General features: G+C 43.8%; 1 protein-coding gene across 1 annotated transcript in view; it reads left to right on the top strand.

The window, feature by feature from the left end:
• The window catches only part of slit3 (slit homolog 3 (Drosophila)), a 368,151-nt gene that overhangs the window by 317,502 nt on the left and 29,229 nt on the right, over window positions 1–21,420 (top strand). Inside the window, exons 31-32 of the mRNA XM_060928048.1 lie at window positions 4,444–4,687; window positions 17,138–17,268. Coding sequence (XP_060784031.1) covers window positions 4,444–4,687; window positions 17,138–17,268 — 375 coding nt within the window. The remainder of the gene's footprint in view (window positions 1–4,443; window positions 4,688–17,137; window positions 17,269–21,420) is intronic.

Genomic DNA, 21,420 nt, shown 5'->3' on the forward strand with positions numbered 1-21,420 from the left:
TGCCCTGTATTTAGCTCCATCCATCTTCCCATCAACTCTGACCAGCTTCCCTGTCCCTGCTGAAGAAAAGCATCCCCATAGCATGATGCTGCCACCACCATGTTTCACAGTGGGGATGGTGTGTGCAGGGTGATGAGCAGTGTTAGTTTTCCGCCACACATAGCGCTTTGCATTTAGGCCAAAAAGTTCAACTTTGGTCTCATCTGACCAAAGCACCTTCTTCCACATGATTGCTGTGTCCCCTACATTTCTTATGCCTGTCTTTCAACAATGGCTTTCTTCTTGCCACTCTTCCAAAAAGGCCAGATTTGTGGAGTGTACGACTTATAGTTGTCCTGTGCACAGATTCTCCCACCTGAGCTGTGGATTTCTGCAGCTCCTCCAGAGTGATCATGGGCCTCTTGGCTGCTTCTCTGACCAGTGCTCTCCTTGCTCGCTCTGTCAGTTTAGGTGGACGGCCATGTCTTGGTAGGTTTGCAGTTGTGCCATACTTTTTCCATTTTTGAATGATGGATTGAACAGCGCTTCTTGAGATGTTCAGAGCTTGGGATATTTTTTTATAACCTAACCCTGCTTTAAACTTCTCCAGAACTTTATCCCTGACCTGTCTGGTGAGTTCTTTGGTCTTCATGATGCTGTTTGTTCTTCATTGTTTTCTAACAAACCACTAAGGCCTTCACAGAACAAGTGTATTTATGCTGAGAGTAAATTGCACACAGTAGGACTCTATTAACTAATTAGATGACTTCTGAAGGCAATTGATTGCACTGGGTTGTATTTAGAGGTATCAGAGTACAGGCAGCTGAATACTAATGCACACCACATTTTTCAGATTTTTATTTGTTTAAAATTTTGAAGACCCTTTATCATTTTCGTTTCACTTCACAATTATGTGCTACTCTGTGTTGGCCTATCACATAAAATCTCAATAAAAAACTTTTAAGTTCGTGGTTGTAAGGTGGAAAAATGTGAAAAAGTTCAAGGGGTATGAATACTTTTGCAAGGCACTGTATGTCCCTAGTGTTTTCCAAATACTTTTCTTGCTAGGTGTCATTATTTTACAGTACTTTTTTTTGGTCACGAAGCACTAAAGTCCCCAGCTGTTTCTTATTTTACTACTCACAAAGTCCATATGCATGAAGGTAACGACAAAATTCTTACCCAGCCGTACAGTTACAGTGCTCCATGATCACTTCTCCGTCTTGTTTAACTAAGATCCAGGTCTTTAAAGGGGTTTCTGATGATCTTTGTGAATGATTTACCTGAGAGATAGGAGCCAACACAAGTGAGAATCAAGCGAACTGTTGTTTGTTTACACTTCAACTTGCAGTGCTTCATTGTAAAGATGCAAACGAAAAGCTTAAAAAAAACAGCATATTTACACGGGCAAAAACAATCCAGGATTCATTTGGCAGCGACTTGATCCCGAGGTCCTTTACCCAGCCACGTACAAAAAAGTTGTAAGCCTCCATACTCTTCCACGCTTTCATCTGTTTTGCGGTGTAGAAGGACGTCTGCAACACCAGACAGTTCGAGATGTCGGGGAACTCGACTGAAGGGTAGTTTTCGAGATCGTATGACAAATCCTTCTTTCCCAGACTGTAGGGGTCGATTCCATTGCACATAGCAATCTTCTGAATATATCTAAAGCGAGCAGTGGCTTCTACAGTGGGGCAAAAAAGTATTTAGTCAGTCACCAATTGTGCAAGTTCTCCCACTTAAAAAGATGAGAGAGGCCTGTAATTTTCATCATAGATATACCTCAACTATGAGAGACAAAATGAGAAAAAAAAATCCAGAAAATCACATTGTCTGATTTTTAAAGAATTTATTTGCAAATTATGGTGGAAAATAAGTATTTGGTCAATAACAAAAGTTCATCTCAGTACTTTGTTATATACCCTTTGTTGGCAATGACAGAGGTCAAACGTTTTCTGTAAGTCTTCACAAGGTTTTCACACACTGTTGCTGGTATTTTGGCCCATTCCTCCATGCAGATCTCCTCTAGAGCAGTGATGTTTTGGGGCTGTTGCTGGGCAACACGGACTTTCAACTCCCTCCAAAGATTTTCTATGGGGTTGAGATCTGGAGACTGGCTAGGCCACTCCAGGACCTTGAAATGCTTCTTACGAAGCCACTCCTTCATTGCGCAGGCAGTGTGTTTGGGATCATTGTCATGCTGAAAGACCCAGACATGTTTCATCTTCAATGCCCTTGCTGATGGAAGGAGGTTTTCACTCAAAATCTCACGATACATGGCCCCATTCATTCTTTCCTTTACACAGATCAGTCGTCCTGGTCCCTTTGCAGAAAAACAGCCCCAAAGCATGATGTTTCCACTCCCATGCTTCACAGTAGGTATGGTGTTCTTTGGATGCAACTCGGCATTCTTTCTCCTCCAAACACGACAAGTTGAGTTTTTACCAAAAAGTTCTATTTTGGTTTCATCTGACCATATGACATTCTCCCAATCCTCTTCTGGATCATCCAAACGCTCTCTAGCAAACTTCAGACGGGCCTGGACATGTACTGGCTTAAGCAGGGGGACACGTCTGGCACTGCAGGATTTGAGTCCCTGGCGGCGTAGTGTGTTACTGATGGTAGCCTTTGTTACTTTGGTCCCAGCTCTCTGCAGGTCATTCACTAGGACCCCCCGTGTGGTTCTGGGATTTTTGCTCACCGTTCTTGTGATCATTTTGACCCCACGGGGTGAGATCTTGCGTGGAGCCCCAGATCGAGGGAGATTATCAGTGGTCTTGTATGTCTTCCATTTTCTAATAATTGCTCCCACAGTTGATTTCTTCACACCAAGCTGCTTACCTATTGCAGATTCAGTCTTCCCAGCCTGGTGCAGGTCTACAATTTTGTTTCTGGTGTCCTTTGACAGCTCTTTGGTCTTGGCCATAGTGGAGTTTGGAGTGTGACTGTTTGAGGTTGTGGACAGGTGTCTTTTATACTGATAACAAGTTCAAACAGGTGCCATTAATACAGGTAACGAGTGGAGGACAGAGGAGCCTCTTAAAGAAGAAGTTACAGGTCTGTGAGAGCCAGAAATCTTGCTTGTTTATAGGTGACCAAATACTTATTTTACCGAGGAATTTACCAATTAATTCATTAAAAATCCTACAATGTGATTTCCTGGATTCTTTCCCCCCATTCTGTCTCTCATAGTTGAAGTGTACCTATGATGAAAATTACAGGCCTCTCTCATCTTTTTAAGTGGGAGAACTTGCACAATTGGTGACTGACTAAATACTTTTTTGCCCCACTGTAGATTACGAGTGTACTCTGATAAATTATTGCTAGTTGTTTGCACTACGGCAGCCGTTTAGACCACCAGCTATTTCACTTCCGGTAAAACCGCTAAGAAAAGTCACGTGACTGAAACCCAGCAACAGGCCTCAAGTGTAAATGTGTGTATGTGTGTGCTCACTGGTATCCCATTCAGGGTTCATTCCTGCCTCCTGCCCTGTGTTCCTGGCCTAGGTTCTGGATCCACTGCAGTCTTAACTAGGATAATGTGGTTACTGAAGATGAATGAATGTGTTTTTTATGTTTCAGGTTTATTTCAAAAATAATGAGCTAATTATAGAAATGTGTGAAATGAAGTACACCCCAAATGACACACATTTATGTAGAATTTCCTGCATTAAAGTGCCACAAAGCATGTTTAGGCGCCTAAAAGGAGAACGCTGAATCTTAAACTGGGGGGAAAAAAAACGTCTTCAGATGAGTAAATATTATGGAAGTTCAAAAGTTCTGACAGCCCTAACACACAGCCATAATACATGGACTTACTTATGCTTAAGTACATATGCACTCACACATACACACACAAACGCACGCGCACACACACACAAACACCAGGCTCCTGAGCTACAGATGGTGCTTTATTATATGGCGCTCGGCCGCATCATCTGAGCCGAACGGCAGATGAATCTCCATGTGGCTAATTATAGTGCTATAAGTGTGGGACTGGCTTGTGGATCTGACTGAGCATGTGTGTTTTTACACGTGTGTGTGTGTGTGTGTGTGTGTGTGTGTGTGTGTGTGTGTGTGTGTGGTGGAATCAGTGCCAGCGAGCAGCAGGATGGCACAACTCATCAGTTTGTGAAAGTCTCGGTGTCTCTTGTGCACCGAGTTGTTACTGCGGCAGCCAGATGAACAATAGCTCTTTCTCTGCAGCGGCTTGTAATTAAGTGTTAGCGGCTTGAGCTCTGCATTAATTCGGCTTACCACCCACTCTGGCACTCTATCAATATTATAACATGATTTTAATCTTCGTAACAAAAACGTCTGGTTAATCTATGGAAGAGATCAGAGGCAAAAAAATTTCCATTGCTCAGCTTTTCGGAAAATTTTAACGATCTGATCAGCAGCTTCATACAAATCTGAATGTTTATATAAAGCGTTCTTTCTTTCTTTTTTCCCTTCTGTGTTTAGTGGGCTGTTTTGTGAGAACCCTCCTCCCATGATCTTGCTACAGAAGACGAGTCCATGTGAGCAGTCGGACTGTCAGAACAGAGCTCAGTGTCTCTTGATTGAGGGTGAACCTGTGTGTCGCTGTCTACCTGGCTTCTTTGGCAACAAGTGCCAGAAGATGCTTACCGCACACTTCCTCGGGAAAGACACATACATAGAGCTACCCGGGTCTACTATCCGTCCTTCCACTCACATATCCCTGCAGGTATGACCCACATCTCTTAAGCACTTATTATAAGCAGATATCATCAGGGCAGCTTGTTTGTATTTCTGTCCTGTGGACCAAACCTGCTCCTGGATATCATATATCATATCATATATCATATATCATATCATATCATATCATATCATATCTAATCTAATCTTTATAAAGCAGGTGTATTAGATTAGACATGCAGGGCAGTAAATATTCAGAAGCTGCTACAGGCTGTTTCCCAGTCTTTCCCCTTAACCAGCTGCCAGTTCAGGCTACTGTGCTATTTTCCACTGCATGTTCAAATAAAAGAAACAGGAACCAATAAGACTTGGGACTTTGTGCTATTTTATTTACATTAACAGCATTTGGCAAACACCCTTACCTCAAGGAGCTTACATTTATCGTATTTACACAACCCAGCAGTTGAGAGTTGACGGATTTGCTCAAGAGGCTAGCAGTAGCAGCACTGGGGTCTGAACTGATGACCTTTCAATGAGCAGTCCAACATCTTAATGACAGTGCTACCACTTCAACACACATTTTCCACCAATTTGAGAGACACTGGATTGGTCATAGTGATGACTGTAATCATCATTTCAATGTAATGACATCGTTCAAGGCAAATTGATGCTTGGAAGAAGTCATTTGTTCAATGGGCTGTTTGTGTAACCAGCTTGTATTATCTGCGTCAAAATAGTGAATGAAAAGGTGAATGGTGACAGAGGGTTTCTAAATTTCATCAACAATGATGATAAAAATCTACACTGGGACAAAATTTGTTGTTGTTTTCAATCCATGAGTGAAAATATGCCAAAACAAATCTAACATAGAACTAAAAAAAACTTTCTGGTGTCTTGAACTTGAACTGTGGCCAATGAAAAAGCACAGTTACTGTTGTTGGTTTTTTTTTTACGTTGTAAGGATGCAACTGCTATTTATTCTACCCACATTCACTGGATACGAGCAATTGTGCACTCTGATTGGCTACTCTACTACTAGGATATCAGCTCATGTAACATGAGTAGAGAAAAACAAAATGGCGGAGCATGTTGCTGAACCAACCGAGGACGAAATAAAAACTCTACTTGAAAACAAAACCCCCCAAAAATAAAAAAAGCAACACAATATGGAATGAAAGTATTTGATGGTAAGAACATACCTTTTTTATTTTTCAAGAATTATTATAGCATTTTTCACAAATTGCTACTGTCATTTCACCGGTTTGTTTACTTTCTAAGCGGAAATGATTTTGTCGGACGTTTTGTATAAAGTTTTTATTTATCGAATTTGCAAAAAATAAAAAAGCTCTGTTTCTCAAAATCCAGGGAATGTGGATAGAATAAAACCGTTATTCCACTCAATCTCGTCATACCTGGCTTATAGCCGACTCGGCGCTACGCATCTCATCAGCTATCAGCTCATGTACAACTTAATTTCATGGAATAAGTGTTAAATAGTCTTCATCCAAGCTCAACGATGAAACTATTAGGCTTGAACAATGCGCTATATCACAAGGTCTCTTTGATGGCATAATACAGAGTGTTTCAAAAAAATGTTATATTACTTGAGATGTAAATATCCCAGAAACTACATCTCATCTCATCTCATTATCTCTAGTGGCTTTATCCTGTTCTACAGGGTCGCAGGCAAGCTGGAGCCTATCCCAGCTGACTACGGGCGAAAGGCGGGGTACACCCTGGACAAGTCGCCAGGTCATCACAGGGCTGACACATAGACACAGACAACCATTCACACTCACACCTACAGTCAATTTAGGCTACGTTTACATTAGACCGTATCTGTCTCATTTTCTTCGCGGATGCACTGTCCGTTTACATTAAACCGCCTGGAAACGCCGGGAAATGGGAATCCACCAGCGTCCACGTATTCAATCCAGATCATGTCAGCTCCGGTGCTGTGTAAACATTCAGAATATGCAGATACGCTGTGCTGAGCTCTAGCTGGCGTCTCATTGGACAACGTCACTGTGACGTTGGTAGAGGTCACTCGGATTGTACCTGTAGTTTCTGGGATATTTACATCTCAAGTAATATAACATTTTTTATAATCCACCTTCCTGATTCGCTGGCGTTGGTCATGTGACGCGACTGCTGAAAAACGGCGCGGACTTCCGCCTTGTATCACCTTTCATTAAAGAGTATAAAAGTATGAAAATACTGCAAATACTGATGCAAATACTGCCCATTGTGTAGTTATGATTGTCTTTAGGCTTGCCATCCTTCCACTTGCAAGTGATATGCGCTAGGATCACACACACAGCGGCTCAGTCCCGAATCACAGCTTGTTCACTTCACTCGCGTGCTCTGTGAGCTGCGCAAGGCCGGAGTGCGCACCCTCCAGAGGGCACTCGCTGTTCAGGGCGGAGTGATTTGGAGCGCAGGATGCCTGCGGAGCCGAGCATATCCGTGTATTGGTGTTGCTGTGTGCACGCAAATCGTGTATTGATGTTGCTGTGTGCACACTAATCGTTTTAAAAACGTTAATCTGATGATCCGCTGATACGGTCTAATGTAAACATGGGCTTAGAGTCACCAGTTAACCTAACCTGCATGTCTTTGGACTGTGGGGGAAACCGGAGCACCCGGAGGAAACCCACATGGACACGGGGAGAACATGCAAACTCCACACAGAAAGGCCCTCACCGGCCACGGGGCTCGAACCCGGACCTTCTTGCTTTGAGGCGACAGCGCCAACCGCTACACCACCGTGCCGCCCCACTACACCACCGTGCCGCCCCACTACACCACCGTGCCGCCCAGAAACTACATAGTCTAGGCAAATGAAACCGAACAGGCTTAATGTTGAGCAATATAAGATTTATTCCTCAAAATTTGAACGAGAAATTCAGAGGTATGTGGATTCCATGAACGATTTCACAAATTTTCAATATTGGCGAACCCACTCGACCATCTCTTCCGATGCTGGTGGTCGTCCAGATCCTTTTGCCGTGCGCACACAGAGAACCTTCCTCTTTGAACTTTTTGTGCCATGTCCAAATCTGCATTGCAGTTGGTGCATTTTTAGAGAATGCTCTCTCTCATAAATGCATGCTGCACAGTCTTGTTCGACTTGTTTCTTTTCCAGTGAAAGGCATTTCTATAGCTAAAACGATAAAAACAAAAAACATAAAATTTTGACCTGTTTCCACACACGCTGTTAAAATTTGAGGTCAACTGCATGAGAATTGGCAAAGTTATTAGATTGTGAAATGATAGCAAATTTTTTGAAACACCCTGTATAATAAGACTGTTGTGAGACAAACTATGACACAGACTCATTTAAAGACAGATAGTCAGTATTTCTGGTCTGTAATGCTTTACTGGCTTCTGAATACCAGACACAGTGAACAGAAAACGCTGGTTAAGAATGTAACCGTGGTTCTATGACTAATGCCGCTTTTCCACTACAAACGCGGCTGAGTCGGGCTGAGCCGTGCCGTGCTGAGTCGAGCTGAGCGGGGCTGTTGGAGTTGCATTTCGACTACAACCGCGCTGAACCGTGCTGGCTGGAAGTGGGTGGACACATTGGGTGGAGTTAGCGAAAGTGGGTGGACGTCAGGTGATGTTGTTAAGAAGCGCAAACAGTGACATCAGTGAGCTTTTAAGCGGTAGTCTCACGACCCGAATAGTAAACAATAAACATGGAGGACATGGAGTCGTTAGTGTTGCTGGTCTTGGTGCTGTGACTTGTTGTCACCGACAACGCTTACAGATACTGGCAAGAGCGTATAGATGAGGCGAGGCGCATAAGGCTTCAGAAATTCTCGTAATTCGTAATTCTTCTTCTTCTTCCGGGTTTACGGGGTTTACAGATCCCAGCGCGCTCGTGGGGCGTATGTGGGCATGTGAGGACACTCCTCCTCACCAATCAGTGCACAGGGGAGTGTCTGCTCATGCCCCCAGCCTCACTCGGCACGGTTTGGCTCGCTTCAGCCCCACTCCAAAACGGTGCGAGTTTTAGGGGCTAAGCAGGGCTGAAGCGAGCTGAGTCGTGCTGGTTTTTGGTAGTCGAAACGCGAGCCGTGTCGGGCTGAAGTGAGCTGAAGTGAGCTGAAAAAGGGTAGTGGAAAAGGGCCATAAGTGGAAGACCGCCAGGGCGGTGCTGAAAGCACTAGTGGAAGGATCTTTGCATCCGCGCGTTTCGAGAGTCGCATACAAAAGTTGTCATCTCATGACGTATGACGTGCCTGCCTATATAAGGCAACATCCCGTGTCATTTGGCCTCAAGATCATTCTCGCGCAATCCGAGTGACCAAAGACCCTGTCGGGCTTCCACTTAGTCATAGAACCACGGTTACATTCGTAACCAGCGTTCTATTTCCTTCACTCCAGACCGCCAGGGCAGTGCTGAAAGCACTAGTGGAAGACGAATACCAACCCAGTCATGAGGAATTCAGAAGAGCATCACCACCTTCTGGAAGAACAGCTGCACACAGCAATGGCATGGACGCAACATTTAGCCTGTAGTACCGGGCAAATGTATATGTATTGGACCAAGTTGCAGCAGCACAAATGTCAGAGAGTGGTACACCCCGGAGAGCTGCCCATGATGTTGCCTGAGCACACGTCGAATGGCAGCGGACAGGAGAGGGCACAGTACATCCCATAGATTCATAGGCATGGGTGATTGCCTCCACAACCCAACGGGAGAGCCGCTGCTTGGACAGAGGCCTTCCTCTCGGAGCGCCACCAAAACAAACAAACAATTGGTCTGTCTTACGAAAGGCTGCCGTCCTATCAAAATAAAACCTCAGAGCCCTGACAGGGCACAACTCTGCACGCAAGTCCGTCCTGTCCGCCAGTATAGCAGTCAGCAAAATCGGCTGGTTGCTAAACTGGGGAGATAAGACTTTCGGGAGGAAAGCTGGGTTAGGCCACAATGAAACACTGTCAAACATGGGGCCCCAACGAAGACAAACAGTACTCACTGAGAGGGCATGTAGCTCACTCACAGGCCGGGCTGTTGTAATGGCAAGGAGAAAAGCTGTTTTAACAGATAGCCACTTAATGTCAGCTGCTGACAGGGGCTCATAAGGAGGCAAGCAAAAGGATTCGAGCAGAGTGTTCAGATCCCATGACGGACTCCGCACAAAATGAGGAGGATTAAGATGAACTGCCCCCTCAAAAAGGCTACCACCAGTCGGTGGGACCCAAGTGAAACACCTCCAACCTCTGAACGGTGGGCTGTTAGTGCTGCAACATACACCTTAAGTGTAGATGCAGCCCTGCCAAGCTCTAAAAGGTGCTGCAGGAAATCTAAAATCTGTGGAACAGAGCAGCTTAGGGGGTCGATGTTGCGTTCTGCACACCAATCACAGAACACCTTCCACTTGCCTGCATACAAGCGTTGGGTAGATTCTGCACGTGCGTTCACCACAGTGTTCCTGGTCCCTTCTGAACACTCCAGTAGTAGCCCCGGGGCCCCAAGGGCCACACCCAGAGCTTCAGGCATTCAGGACATGGGTGTTGAATCCTGCCTTCCATCTGCGTCAGCAAGTCGGGCCTGCTGGGCAGCTGACAAGGGGGTCCCACTAGTAGTGACAGCGGGAGCTGGACCCATGGCCTGGATAGCCACTGAGGAGCTATCAATAGCACATGGTGACCGTGATCGTGCACACGGCAGAGAGTCCTCCACAACAGTGGTAGAGGGGGAAAGGCATAAAGGATGGCTCTCGGCCAGTCGTGGGCCAGAGCATCCTGGCCCAACGCTGCCATTTCTTCTCCCAGAGAAAACCATGTCAGACAATGAGTTGTCTGACTGCTCGCAAACAGGTCCACAGTTGCTCTCCCATAGGCTTTCCAGATCTGTTCCACCATGTCTGGATGCAGTTTTCAATCCCTTTGAGACACCTTGCCACGTGACAGAGTATCTGCCACACTGTTTAGGCGTCCAGGTAGATAAGATGCCCTTATGGAAAGGAGGTTGTCCTGAGCCCAGACTAGGAGACTGTGAGCCACCTGAAGCGCAGCTACAGACCTTGTGCCCCCCTGATGATTGATATAGAAAACAGTTGCCACATTGTCTGTACGTACCAATACATGTTTGCCCCACAGCACTTCCTGAAAGTGGCGCAACATCAGAAACACCGCCATCAACTCCAGTGTGTTGATGTGGGACGTGCGCCACGGAGCAGGCCAGGTGCCGTTCACACCTTGCCGACGCCAGACTCCACCCCAACCCATGAGGGAAGCATCTGTCCGGATAACCTCCCACCGTCCCGGTGGGGGACCAAGTGGAACTCCACGAGTGAGAAAGTGTGCCTGGGACCAAGGTCTTAGTGTGAGCATGCAACGGCGTGTTATTCTCACCCTCATGTGCCTGTCTCACACTGGACACAGACACAGTTGAAGAAGCCATCTCTGAAAAGCCCTTAAGGCCTCTGTATGCTCGTGCGACAAGGCTTTCGCAGATAGCTTTTCGCAGACAGTTGTAATTTATTGTTGAGCGGGGATAATAGGCGTGCGCGATGTTATTCACCGGCACAACGCAAGGGGGCGCGAAGTCGTTAGGAGTAGTTGGTGGGTGTGGTTAGTGGAGTGTTTATCCTCCGGTTACTTATAATGACTCGAACTTTTTTTTTTTATAATGACTAGAACTGGAGTTGTATAGATGTACGTACTTCCTCAATCAACCGCTCTTCATGCTGCTCCATCTTCGTTCATGTTTTTAAAAATGCCGGTCGTGAAAACAAACCAAACCGGGAAAGTAGGGAAGCGGAAGTGCGTGTACAGCGGATGTAGAGTGGACCAATCAGAGCCCTCTTGTCTGCGGCGCTGTCTGCGAGGCTTCTGTGGTGGTCACAATTTTTGGGAGGTGCGCGCAGAGCGTCTGCGAAGGTGGAGGGGTTACGCAGACACTGTCTGCGATGCTATCTGCGAGGACTGGGTTGTCAGCATAAATTGGCCTTTAGCCACAGAAGACCCAGAGGAATGACTACTGAGGCCGCTGTGAGTTTCCCCAACAGCTGAAGGAGAGAAATGTAACGCTGAGTTTCCCTGACACGAAGGTGGTTCACTCCAGTGAGAATTGAACTTATTCTGTCTGGCGTGGGACTGGCCAGCACAGTGTTCGAATCCAGGGCAAGGCCGATGAAACGTGTTGCCTGGACTGGGACCAGTTTGCACTTCCTCTGGTTCACCCTGAACCCCAGAGCCGTAATGTGTAGTAGCAACCAGTGAGCATGTTCCCTGGCCTGTTCGGGCAATGCTGCACAAAGAAGCCAGTCGTCCAAGTAAGGGAGCACTCTTATGCCCTCCTTCTGAAGGGGTTCTAGTGCTACTTGGATGCATTTCGAGAACACCCTTGGTGCCAGAGAAAGTCCAAAGGGGAGAACTCTGAACTGAAAAATCATTGCCATTGGTTGGTTGTTATTTCACGCCAATGCGCTAGCTGGCTGCCTGTAAAAACTGCCACTGGCCCTGACCCGTCAGTGGTCCTGTCTACGTTTTTCGGAAGGGATGGGGGGGCGACGACGGCGGGGAGGACCTGTCTGTCGAAAAGGGCGAAAACTCACGTGTGGCTGAGTGCCACCCTGCCTGGCCGAGGGAGATGGGGGATTGGGGGCCTGCTGCTGGGGTCGATGGGGAGACCTTTGTGCAGCTCTAGGGGCCATTTGCCTAAAGCATGAGGCAGAAGGGTTTGGCGGAGTTCTGAAGGTGGCTGCTACGCCCACATGACGGGAGGGAGACTCTGTAACAGACACACGTCTGTCAAGGGCCTCTTGTGCTGCTGGCCCAAAGACCTGTCCAGGTGCCAGTGGGAGGTGCCTCAGGTTGTTCCTGCATACTTCTGGCAGAGGCGATTGAGCCAGCCACACTTGTCGACGGGGTTGCAGCAAGGTGCCCAAGGTAGTGCCACACTGGTTGGCAATGACACCCATAGCCTGCAGTGCAAGTTCCAGTACCTCAACTGCCAGTGGGTCTGCCGATGATGTGTTGAGTGCAGCATAACAAGCATGTGTGCCAGCGAGTTAGACACCCTGCCAAGAAAGGCAGTAAGCATGAGAAAGTAGCTCGTCTGTGAGGCGGCACTCAGCGTTAGGGCAACGCACCTGCTCCCGAAGTGCTTCATCGGGAGACACAATGAGCGAAGCAATGCTTGATTCGACTACTGGCATGCTACCCAAACCAACAGCACCGGGGTCCTGCATTGCCGCAAGCATGCGAGACATCTGGTCTGGACGGGCAGGTTTCGTAACAGCCTCCAGGGCAGAGGCCACCACAGAAGTAAAGTCACGACACTGTGGAATTACCAGAGAGGCACGCTGAACACGGCGCAGGAACATGTTCTCAGATCCGGTAGGAGGCGCTGGGGTGTCCAACTGCAAATGTGCAAGCAAAAGTGGCCTCCCGAACCCACCACTGAGGCAGACTCCCCAGATCGCCCAGAGGTAACATCACTGCCCGAATCACGGGGCTCAACACCTGGCAGGACTTCGCTTGGTGGCTGTACCGAGGAAGAAGGCTGACTGAAAAAGGTGTCTGAGGCAGCCACAGACATCACTTCCTTTTGGTCAGGTGGCTGAGAACATGAGCCAACAGGTGACAAGGAGGCAGGCGGTGCAGGCTGTTCCTCTACAGTACCTACCTGTGCCCCTGCTGTAGGGGGGGGCCTTGCAAGCAGAGGCAGCAGACGCTCCACTGTAGATAAGAGCAGTTCCACTTTACACTCTAACTCAGAAGACTTAGATTTTTTGCGCTGTTTTGCATGCACTGGTGGTGAAAGCTTACGCTTACACTGTGTCTGAGGATCCGAGAGCAGAAAACTGCTAGACGCACGTTCCACACCAGCCAACCGCGCCTGTCTAACAGTAAGCGGCATTAACGCACAGGAAGGGCATGGATCAGACATTGCCTCCCTTAGATGTTGCATGCCAAGGCACTCCGCGCAGCGATCATGTGCATCCAGCACCTCCATTAGATTGGGGCAAGTGGAACACCTCACTGAATCCATCTCAGTGTCTACTCACCCACGATTTTTTTTTTTTAGAAAAGAAGCAAGGTGTAGTGTTGCTTGCTAGCCTGGCAACCAAGGCTAGCGAGTTCGCAAGCGCAACTTTACCGCTACAGACAACGATTTACTAGCAACCAGAAACCGATGCTCACGTAAAGTTGTAAGTACACGTTAACGTTATTGGCAACCAATTCGCTAACTCACTCAACACTGACAAACCTGCCGACAACCGAACAGTTTATGACAAGACCGATATAATAGCCGTCCCTGAAAACTTGGCAGCCAAGATTCAGTGACTATCGATGCATAAAACAAGTTACCTTAGCAACCAAACAGCTCGTGTGGAGTCGAGTCCCACTGAAGTCCTCTTCAGTCACGAGCTGCACTGTAGATTGTCGCAGGTATTCCCACAGTGAACTGATAACACACACAGAATTCCAATAGAAGAGATGCGATTCCAACGCGAGAAAAAAGAAGAGGCCAAATGACGTGGGATGTTGCCTTATATAGGCAGGCATGTCATACGTCATGAGATGACAACTTTTGTATGCGACTCTCGAAACGCGCGGATGCAAAGATCCTTCCACTAGTGCTTTCAGCACCGCCCTGGCAGTCTGGAGTGAAGGAAATAGAACCTGTAACACTTTCTTTCAAACCAAAAACACTAATGTTTCAGTTCTGTTGTCTGTCTGTTTGTGCCATTTGTACTTTGATTGGATAATAGATTAAATAATCCACCTTGTTCACTTTCACTAAACTCGCAACTCTTCCACACACGGCTTCTCAGTCTAGGAGGTGTTTCTCTGTGTAATCATTTAACATGACTGTCACTGATGGGTTGCGTGAATCTACAGTCTGGGCTAGAAAGAAATCAGCCCCAGACTTGCTTTTTCATAATATTCTTTATTATCCCTCGCCCAAATGAAGTTTGGCGGGGGATATTGAAAGGGGTTCTGTCCGTCCATCCGGTCACGCTTTCGTTTCCAGGCCATATCTTTAAAACTACTGAAGATATCTTCATGAAACTTTGTATACATATTAAGCAACATGTGAACTTGTGCTTTTTGCTATTTTGGATTTTTTAAAAAAAAGTATTTTTCAAATTGTTACATAAAAAATAGATTTTGACTTGGTTTCTAAGAGCAATGTTCGTTTCTGGAGCATATATCCAAAACTATCCATGATACAGATGTGAAACATGGCATACATGTTAACAAGGTGATGTAGATGTGCCTTTTCATACTAAGAAACTTGAGAAATTTTAATTTTTCATGTTTCCATGGAAACAATTTCAGACTTAGTCTCTCAGGTTAGTCTTCGGGGTAGGTTTTGTTTCCGGAGCGGAACTTGAAAACTATGAGGGGTATGGTCTTGAACGTTGGTATATGTGGTGATTAAGTAATGTATATGTGCCTTTTGATACTAAGAAATGTGAGAAATTTTAATTTTTAGCTCACCTGAACCAAAGGTCCGGTGGGCTTATGCCATGGGCTGCTGAGGTCAGTGTAAAGAGGTCGGGTTGGTTTCCTGCAGCACAACTTGAAAAATGTGACAAATATCTTGAAACTTGGTATATAGTTGGTATATAGGGCGGGGGATATAGATGACTCTGTCTTCTTGTATATTTTCTTACAGCTTGGTAGTAGTGTGCTTGTTTCCATATAAATAAATAAATTAATTAAAATAAAATAATCCACCTTGAGATATGTGTTAATAGCAAACAATCTGATGTGTCTGCCTAAACGAAAGATTATATTGATGTCTTTTTTTCTCTTTGAAAAACAGCGAAGCTTAGCTGTTAGTCAATATACACAAGCCATTCCTCTTCATAACTGACTGATTGTCTTGTATTATAATGTGTGTTTTCAACTGTTTCTACTGACATCACTCATTTTGAAGGCTGTTCGCTGTGACTGCAGCGAGCGGAAAGAACTAATATTTCCACACAGAACGCAGTAATAAATGATTTGCTGTCAAAAAGAGGCCTGAGCTCGTTCTCTCAATGCTCACTTAGTCATAGCAAGACATGTATGGATCATATCCCAGTGACAATTTTCTCTGACATTAGCAATCCACCTTGGTTTGTGGATAAATGTTTTGAACTAGCTGGAAATCTCATACTCTTGTGGGATGCCTTTGATGTCATACTTTTTCAAATTAACCTTATAAATCTGAACCTTGGTTTAGTCTGTCTGACGGCGAATGTAGAATTTGCTTTCATGACGTTTACAGCTCACAAGGTTTTAGTTCCTGAAAAACATTGTTCCCTACAGGCTGCATAGTTTAGTTAGAGAGTCTTAACCAACCCTGATTCAAGTCCCCGGTGTCTTGGAAATTATTTGAGAATTGATTTAGGTGTTTGAACATTGCAGTATTCGGAATAGGATACACAGCTGCAGACATGATACATCACCACTTAAGGTCAGTCATCAGTGTATTTCTCACATCCTCCATCTATGCACAGTCTGTTGTGGACAGACAAAGTCAAACATCCAGCAGGGAGATCTACCCACAACTTCCTCCTCCTCCTCCTCAACCCCTGTTAACACACTACCATGGGTAGCCATGACTATCAGTCTGCTTTGTAGCAGGCCTTGCTGAGCTGTCCAAACCTGTCTCTCATTCTGATCTCACCTAGCCTAGCCATGGAAAGCGATCTACCTTCCTAACATCTGTTCCAGGGCTTTTATTGGTTGCAGCTCTCGGTCCAGCCTCACTGACATTATTAGAATGTCACCTTTTGTCCACTAGCATGAATAATACCTCCCTAAAGGACATATATTATGGTAATGGAAGTTGAGCCGGCTCTGTTATCGGCTGCAATCATGAGCCCCCTCGTCACGGCTGGATTGCATCTCCGCTACAAATGAGCTGCGTGCCTCACTGCCGACAGGGCAGCCTAATGTTAATTAAAGTGGGAGGAGATAAAAATAGCCGGCATATTCTTCATCTGCCTGCAGAGGTGAGCTGATGACTTTGAGATCTTGAGCAACATCTGCACACATCGAAGGAGTTTGCTGGTTAAGATACGACCGGACAAAAGACATTTCTGTCACATCTGCCTTTTTTTTAAACATATAAAGGAGGCAGTCCTTGGTTTTGAGACCAACGGATGGCGTTTTTGTGAGATGTCTTTTAGTTGAAATTCAGCACTAGCACTCATCAAGTGGTCACGCTACTTGCCTTGCATGGCTCCAGGCTATTGGGTAAGAGTGTGAAAGCTCCACTGGGGATTATTTCATCCAGAGTCAGGCTGTTACACTTCATAAACCATAAATCTCTCTTAGCCCTGTGTGTGATTTGAGTGCTGCTACCTACTCAAGGACTTTTATCGGTGTTCTGGTTGATATGACCAACCAAACTTCAGGTGTTCAGTGCCAGGTCCAGCTGTTTTTGTTTGTTTGTTTGTTTGTTTGTTGTTTGTTTGTTTTTTTTGTTTTTTTACTTTGTCAATTTAAGTTTATTCTCATTTTTGTCTGTATCTAGGTGGCTACTGATAAGGACAATGGCATGCTGTTTTATAAGGAGGATCATGACCCTTTGGCTGTTGAGCTGTATCAAGGCCACATTCGACTGATGTATGACATCGCCAAGTACCCTCCTACAACTGTGTACAGGTAAGGATACACTAGACTCTGAAAATACATCATAAAAATATACATACATGCAAAACCAAAACAACAGCAAATCAGAAAGCTCAACAGCAAAACTAAAAACAGCAAAAACAAAAGAAAATCCAAAGCACAACTGCAAAACAAAAAACAACAGCAAAAACAAACAAAAAAAACCCAGAAAATCCAAAACACAACAGCAAAAACAAACAAAAAACAGAAAATCCAAAACACAACAGCAAAGCAAAACACAACAAAAACAAACAAAAAACAGAAAATCCAAAACACAACTTCAAAACCAAAAAAACACAACAGCAAAAAAAACCCAGCAAATCCAAAACACAACAGCAAAAGCAAACAAAAAACAGCAAATCCAAAACACAAACACAACAGCAAAGCAAAACACAGCAAAAACAAACAAAAAAACCCAGAAAATCCAAAACACAACAAAGCAAAATACAAAAAACAGAAAATCCAAAACATAACTGCAAAGCAAAACAAAACAGCAAAAAAAAAACCCAAAAGAAAATCCAAAGCACAACTGCAAAACAAAAACAACAGCAAAAACAAACAAAAAACCCCAGTAAATCCAATACACAACAGCAAAAACAAACAAAACAACAGCGGCACATCCAAAACACAACAGTGAATGGAAGGGGTCGGTCCTTATTGAACATCACATGCTGTTGGCTGGTTGGACATGGTGTGTGACTATCACACGGAAAAAGACTTGCACTTTTTCAGTCAGTTATCTAATTAGCCAAGTAGAACTTATTTAAATGTCAAGTTATTACAGCGAAGAGTACATCTGTCTTCGAAATAACCTGACTTGCTTTCGGCAGGTTTTCAGTGTTCACATATTAATTAACTCATATTAATGCCATGAAAAGCTGACACTATATGAATGATAAAAATGATGATAAAAATAAGCACGAATAAAAACATCAGTCAGTAAATGTATGTGATGTTCAATAAGGGCCCATGCTTTTCCACTTTCAGTTAACGTTGATGCGTTTCCAAGTGTGCTGTTGCGCTTCCATGTATTTTGTGGTGTTTTTGATTTGTTGTTGTGTTTTTCTTCTTGTTGTTTTGTCATTGTAAATTTAGTATTGCTTTGTCTACTGAACTGCTGTTGTATATTTGGTCAAAATCTTTGCATTTACAGGCCAGCATAAGGTAATACAATACTATACTATACTAAATCTACACACACACATACACACACGCACACACACACACACACAGTACATCTTAAAGTATTTCACTTAGTACTCATTTGTCTACCCTGAAGATGTTGATTCATATGAAACAGACACACCACGCACATACCTTTGAGTACACATAATCTTTGAGACAATGGCTCTTGGCGAAACACATGTGATTGAGGGCAACTTTGCCCCCAGTCTCAGGAACGACTGATCCCACACACACACAGTTTCTGTACAAACACTGGAGTCCAGTTTGAATTTGTGTGCCTCACATCCACTGTGACTGCTCTGCTCACTGGAGCCTCACAAATAAGCTCAGCTTATTTGGCTTTTACGGCTCCCCACGGGCGTCTTTTTAACTGCCTGAATTGTTGGCTGTAATTTAGAAACCTTGTTTAGCTTCACCAAGATTATAATGACATTTATTCTGTTTCAAGCAGTTCATCAACGATGTGATCACCCGGTACCAATATAAGTGTCTCAAATATCTTTATATTTGCTTCACTAATTCTTAATGCTGGTACTTATTGTACTGTAATATATGCTTGGTGGCAGTTGTAGCCCAGGTTGGTGTGAAGTTCACACCAGACTCGACCTCGGTTTCGCTGTCTGCTATGCTTTCATAGCTTAATAGTATAAGGATAATTACCGTATATGATGTACATACTTATGGACATAAATAAAGGAAAAAGTATCATTTTTTAATGTCTGGAAATGGCTTCAAGGAATATATCTGTGAAGAATCTCAGTCATCCAGGTACATAGTAATCTGTGGTTGGTAGAAGAGAGCAACTGGACTTGCTTGAAGATTCTTGAAAACGTTTCGCCTCTCATCCGAAAGGCTTCCTCAGTTCTGTCTGACTAATAGGGAGTATCAAGTATTTATCCTCTCATGGATCATCATAGAATCCGAATCAGAATGCTGATGGCTGCATTGTAGGTGGCTGATAAAAGATGTCTTAGACACCCACCTCTGTTAAGTGATGGTCATGGTGGTTGGCTTCAAGGAATGTTTAAATTTATATAACTGTATTCCCCAATTATTTTGTTTAATATTCTGTATATCTTAAAATATATTAGTGTTTGGAATGTATTTTTGGGTGCTACCAGTCAAAAGAATGAACTGATAGAAATGATATATATTAACGACATTTTGTCAAATGTAAATAGTGACGTTAATGCCCCTAAATTTCTTTCTGAATCAAAATGCATTCTTAAGCAGAGAATTTACTTCAAATGAGTTTGGATCTCCAAACAGACAGGTTTCATTTAGAGCTTGATAAATGTGGAAATTTTAAGAAAAGCCTGCTAGTTGAAGCTTTCTCATGAAGTTGTGGCAAGTTTCCCAAAAGCATCGTAACACAAAGATCATTGTTAAATGATAGAGCGAGCAGCACAACAAACACACTCTCTCCTAGTTAAGATGCTCTTAGCATTAAAAGGCTTTTGGGAAACCCACCCCTGGTTGAGAAAATGGAATGAGTGTGCAGGAATACTGAATTTAAATGTGAAATAGTTTTATTTGTTTAACACATTTCTTGGTCAAATGTGTTATTTCATAGTGTTGATTAGGCATGTAACGATATATCGTGCAATGATAAATCGTGATAAAAATTTATGATGAAACAAAAAATGAAACGTGATTATTATCAGGCTGCATAGTCTCTTTTTCCTCACTGCAATTGCATTGTTTATACAGCAGAGGGCGGAATCACATAAACTAGCAAGAATGCATGTGACTTCACCAAAAGCGGAAGTAAAACAGCTCTAATACTGAGACAATACACACACAAAACAGATCTAAAATGGGAAAGAGCTGTTGTGCAACTGACTGTACAAATAGATTTAACAATAAATCAGAGCTCTCTTTTTACAAACTACTGAAAGCTAAAGAAAAGAGAAGATGATGGAGGAAGTAGAAATGTTCATAAAAGTTTAATAAGAAAAGGCCTATTTGGGTTTTTTTTCATTGTTAATAAAATGATTATTTTCATTAATAGGCTATTATATTTTGCTCCAACCTTTACAAATGTGGGTAAATAATTATTGTTAGTTATTAAGAAAATGAAACAAAAGGTTTTGCAGGGTTTTTTTATTTATCAAAGGAATATTTAAGCTTATAAAGAATAGGAAAATGAATTGTTTTATCATAACATTTTCTTCATTTAATTTTTTTTTCAAAAATATTGTGGGAAAATCAAATTGTGACATCAATATCGTGAATTGGATCGAATCATGAATTGGGTGAATCATTACATGCCTAGTTTTAAAGGTAGACTGCCTTTCATATTTTTCAAGTTTAGGTCATAAAAAGAATTTTCCCTGACACCCAATTATTTTTGTTCAGTGGACTGAAAGCTACTGAATTCGAATCACAGACTTCCAATTTTATTAGGCTATTTTAAAAATAGAACAATTAATTAATTTTGGGCCATATGGCCCTAAATTCTCCACTATTTTTGCCTGCTTCACCGTGACCCAATTCAAGATATCACGTCATGCATCACATGGTGGGCTTTCCCCGTTCATGCAAGGCATTGTGGGATGCAAATTTGAAACAGGAGAGAAAAATGGAGTGTGCGAATGAAATGTGGAAGATCAACTACAGTAACGGAAAGCGAGAAGAAAAGACATTATGTTGCGAAGGAAAGGAAACGCAGGACCAAACTAATAAGTGTTGCCAGGCAAAGCAAACCTCGCCCGGTGGCACTTATGATGAATATGAATAACACACACATACCCACTGCTCTGGGAATGTGTGTGTGCTCATTGCTCACGTGTGTGCGCGCATGTGTGTGTTCACTGCTTCAGATGGGTTAAATGCAGAGAGGAAATTTCACAAGTGCTTTCTTTCTTTCTTTCTTTCTTTCTTTCTTTCTTTCTTTCTTATGAAGAAAGATATCACGAAAAAAATAGGCACCCTATGGGTACATGTGGCTACTGCTTATAA

The sequence above is a fragment of the Neoarius graeffei genome, chromosome 8, assembly GCF_027579695.1.
Source record: "Neoarius graeffei isolate fNeoGra1 chromosome 8, fNeoGra1.pri, whole genome shotgun sequence".
Taxonomy (NCBI): domain Eukaryota; kingdom Metazoa; phylum Chordata; class Actinopteri; order Siluriformes; family Ariidae; genus Neoarius; species Neoarius graeffei.